This window comes from Mesoplodon bidens (genome assembly GCF_964165515.1).
Source record: "Mesoplodon bidens genome assembly, chromosome: 13".
Taxonomy (NCBI): domain Eukaryota; kingdom Metazoa; phylum Chordata; class Mammalia; order Artiodactyla; family Ziphiidae; genus Mesoplodon; species Mesoplodon bidens.
Window position 1 is genome coordinate 25,296,858 of NC_138169.1, and position 4,431 is coordinate 25,301,288.

The window sequence follows — 4,431 nt, forward strand, 5'->3', positions numbered from 1 at the left end:
AAATGGGAGAATTACAGTCACAGATCACAGCGAACACCAGGTGATTGACACTGAGGTTCCCTTTATTTCTGACCATTTCTTTATAACCATCCACGTAGGGATAACGCCATCTACTTCTCAAGCTTGAATCCCCCTCTAGAAATTCAGATTCACATTTCTAACTCTACAAGATGCATCTCCCTGAAGATCCCATCAACCCCCCAAGTCACCATCCCCCCGGCCCGCTCTGAATCATCTTTCCTTTTCCCGCTAACAATGAACAACTGTCTGAAACTATAGCTTGTGTCTCTTCGAGATGCGCTGACGTCTGAGCAGCAGTGTCCGCGTGCCCGGGACAAAGCCTGCGGCTCGTGCACTGGGCTAGGTGGCCATGTAACAGGGGCACAGGTTGGGCTCTGGGTTGTAGATGGCCCCGTCGCCACAGTGCGGACAGGGGTTGGCGCTGAGCCAGACCACACTGGGCCGCCTCAACTCCTGCAGCACCTGCTTGAGCCGGGCATGCAGGTGCGCCAGGAGGCCCAGGTTGGGGGTGCCGCGCATGTCCTCATAGCTCTCCAAGGGCGCAGGGTACAGCACGTGGTTCAGCTTGCTCAGCCCCGCGGTGTGGCGCAGCAGGCTCTCCAGCACAGCCATCGAGATGGGGTTGCCGCAGAAGCTGAAGGTGATGAGCTGGGAGCAGTGGCTCAGGGCGGGCAGGAGGGCGCTGAACTGGGAGTCCATGATGCCACACTCATCCAGGTCCAGGTCCTGGAGGGTGGCCGAGGCCTTCTCGATCAGGACCCGAAGGGGCTCGGAGCTTATGCTGGTCAGGTTGACCCCGCTAAGGTCCAGATACTTCAGCTGGCTGACACTCGGGCACTGCGACAGATGCATCAGGTCTGCCTCCGAAATCACGCAGCTGGTAATCGACAAGGTCTCCAGGGGGTTCTTCAGACACCTGGAGAGAGACAGAGCAGTCAGTCCTGGGAGGATGGAGGTGGTGGGTGGAGGAATGTGGGGTGGCCCAGGCCTCAAGGGAAGAGAGGCCCATTTCACCAGATCCCAGTCTTCCGGAGGATGCTGCATGGTCAAAGGAGAGGTGTCAGGTCAGCCCAAGGTTGAGCGGGGTCCTTCCCCATCCCTTATCTGCCGTGTGACGGGGTCAAGGGAAGGAATCCTCAAGTGCTCCCTGTGCTCACCCGTCAAGTGGGGGACGACATACTCCTGCCAGGTGTTGTGAGCACAGGTAAGGTAACAATGGCAGGTGCCCACCGGGGAGCCTGACCCCATGCTAACCCTGGTCACTGTATCAGCCACAAACCATCCCTCACTTTCCACAACTCTTTTTTTGTTGTTGTCCTTGTTGCATGAACACGTTTATTCCTAGTGCTTTGAGTTTGCAGTTGCCAGAAAGGAACTCAATCCAACTCTTTCACACAAATAAATCGGGCTGCATTCTCTAATCTTTCATCATTGTGTTCCAGGTAAAGCTATGATTCTATTTTAAGAATGAAGAACAAATTTCTAGAAGAAATAATTTGAAGAATTCCTATATAATCAGAAGCCTTAGAAGCAAATAATAATTGTAATTTGGACTCGAGATTGGAGCCACTTCAATAATGATATTCATTTGATTTTTTGTTTCTCTTCTTTGGACTATTTAGGAGCAATAACTGCTTAATGTCCTGATGGACTCCACAATTCTTCACTCCTGCTCCCTCCCTGTCATCTCCAGAATAACCCATTTCCCACATCACACCTCACCTGGAGCCTAAAGCAACCAGGGACAGACAGGAAAGTGGGATAGGTGGGAGGGAGAGGCTCACGTGGACCAGCTGCTCAGCACAGAGCTTCTGATTTGAAACCTCACGTTGGATGGGCTTTCCCCTGGTTAATGTCCTCCTGCTTAGTTATTTTCCATCATCTCAGCTTAGACATCACTCTCTCAGGAAGAATTCCCAAAGCACCCTCACCTGGCCCAAAGCCCCCATGATGCAGATTCCCAGCAAAGAGCCCGCTTTGACAGGCATCTAACTGAAGCCACACCTCTGATCCTAACCTGGGAGGGTATGTGACAAGATGCTGGGGGATGGAGTGGTGGCATCGTGTGGACCTGAGTGGCCTGTGCACCCTGGCACCATCCATGGCAGGCAGACAGTAGACAGACACCCCACGGGTAACGAAACGAGAGAGGCCTGCCCTGGTCTGCAGAGAGACAGTGCCACGCCTCACCTGAGCACCTGGTCCAGGCGGCCCTCAAGGAAGGAGATGGAGTCCAGGTAGAGTTCCTGCAGGTGCTGCAGGCTGGGAAACTGGGCGCTGAGCTGGCTGACGCAGTACTTCTCCTTGTCGGGGGCGGCATGCGGCGTCATGTGGATGTGGGAGAGGAGCAGCCGGTGTAGGTTGACCATCTGGCCCAGGTACGGTGCGAACCTGCCCAGGGTGGCCAGCTTCCAGGTGCAGTTCACCTCCAGGCCCTGGACAGAGTCGAGCTGCACCAACTTCAGGATCTTCCTGATGTTCTGCATCGACATGGTGAAGACCCTCAGCTTCTGACAGCACAGGAGGAGTGAGCCCCTCCTCTGCTCGACCTTCTTCAGGAGGTAGCTGAGGGACGCGTCGGGGGTGCCCTCCTTGAGGTACAGGTCTATGAGCACCTCCACGGGGGCCCAGGTCTGCTTCGGCCACGCCCTTGCACCTTCCACCTGGCACCTCTTCCTCACGGGCTGGGCCACCTCAGGCTCCAACAGCGAGCACACACCAGCCCTGGTGCCGGACCACACGGTCCAGAAGTCCTGGTGGGCATTCAGGCGCAAATCCAGCACCTGCAACTTCCACCGCCTGTGGGACAATGGGAGACACGCTGAGCTGTGCGGAGACCCACAGGGACCAGGACCGCACGGCTCAGAACCCAGGCAAGGGTGCTACACCCCAGACACCAGCTGCTCCTCGAGCTTCCGGGGCCCCTCCTGGTCCCCACTTTAAATGCCATGAGGAGGGGGTGGGCCCATGTACCTTTTGTCACTTCTGCACCTTAAGTAGCCCTGCACACCCGAAAGCCTATTCCCAGAGTGGCCCAGACACGGCCCCAAGGCCTCCCCGTGGCCCCGCACTGCCCGATGCCAGCTGCGTCTTGCTCAGACCCCCAGGCCCCACCCGCCTGCCAGGTTGCCCTCACCTGGGGCGGACCTCCTGGGCAAGCAGGACGTCCAGGCCATCGATGGCAGCTTTGAAGGTCTCCAGGTGAGGCTTGTGCTCCTTCATCAGGGCCCCCAGTGGGAGGCAGGGGAAGGGCCAGGCCTGCACCATCGCCTTCAGGGCCTGGCTGCGCATCCCAGCAAAGGCCGCGGAGAACAGGGGTGGGAAGAGCTCAGCGGGCAGCTCCTCCAGAGCGGCAATGGCCAAGGCCTCATCCCTCAGCAGGCTCTGGCTGGCCAGTTCCAGGAGTTTCGGCGGGGACTGGATGTCCATCCTAAAGAGTCTTCTCCAGAATGAGTACTGGAGGGACACCAGAGAGCAAGGAGTGGGTCCTTCTCGGGCCAAGGACCGGCGACCCTACCGTCCCTCCACCCTCTAGGGGACCCAATGCAGGGCCAAAGACACCCCTCTGGCCACAAAGCCACAGCTCTGGCCCTGCCGGCGCCAGGCCCCAATGAGGGGACAAGGTGACCTCTCGCCCCATCCCATATCCACCCACTGCTGCATTTAATCCCAGCCCCTCTGACAGGTGGGTACCTAGAAGCCTGACAGCTGACCCCACCCTCTCGGGAGAAAAGCTTCTGATTATCACTCAAGGACTGAAATCAACAGGAATAAGGAGTTTAGCCCAACATGGCCTCTTCCTAAACTCCAACAAATAATCCAGATGGGAAAGATGGAGGAGCACCACACAGTGGGTACTGTTACCCCATTTAAAAATCTTTAAATCAGGGCTTCCCGGGTGGCGCAGTGGTTGAGAGTCTGCCTGCCGATGCAGGGAACACGGGTTCGTGCCCCGGTCCGGGAAGATCCCACGTGCTGCAGAGCGGCTGGGCCCGTGAGCCATGGCTGCTGGGCCTGCGCGTCCGGAGCCTGTGCTCCGCAGCAGGAGAGGCAACAACAGTGAGAGGCCCATGTACCGCAAAAAAAAAAAAAAAAATTTAAATCAGAAACCATAAAGCAGCATGAAAGTATCTGATAGCATGTGATGTTAGAGATTAAGAAAAGAAAAAAACAAACTGATTCCAAGATGTACCTACAAGTATTATTATTACGATTTAGTTCAGAGGAGCAAAGGGCTCACATTTAGAACAAAGCCTCCACTCTTTAAAATATTCTATGGAATTTTTTTTATTCCATGGAATTAAAAAAAAACCTTTTCATTTCTAAAACGGAAACACACCAAAAAAGCCCTTTAAACTAGTAAAAATCACAAAACCATAAATGATATGAACTATAATTACTGGTCACAAA

The 4,431-nt window shown here is 55.2% G+C and overlaps 1 protein-coding gene across 1 annotated transcript; it reads right to left on the reverse strand.

Annotated features, from left to right (window-relative positions):
• Positions 1 to 360: 360 nt before the first annotated feature.
• Positions 361 to 3,450, reverse strand: PRAME (PRAME nuclear receptor transcriptional regulator; the record flags this gene model as incomplete). Its single annotated transcript, XM_081252617.1, has 3 exons — positions 361 to 937; positions 2,212 to 2,820; positions 3,158 to 3,450. 3 exons carry the CDS (start codon positions 3,448 to 3,450, stop codon positions 361 to 363), a joined length of 1,479 nt encoding a protein of 492 aa, XP_081108743.1.
• Between the last annotated feature and the right edge of the window lie 981 nt (positions 3,451 to 4,431).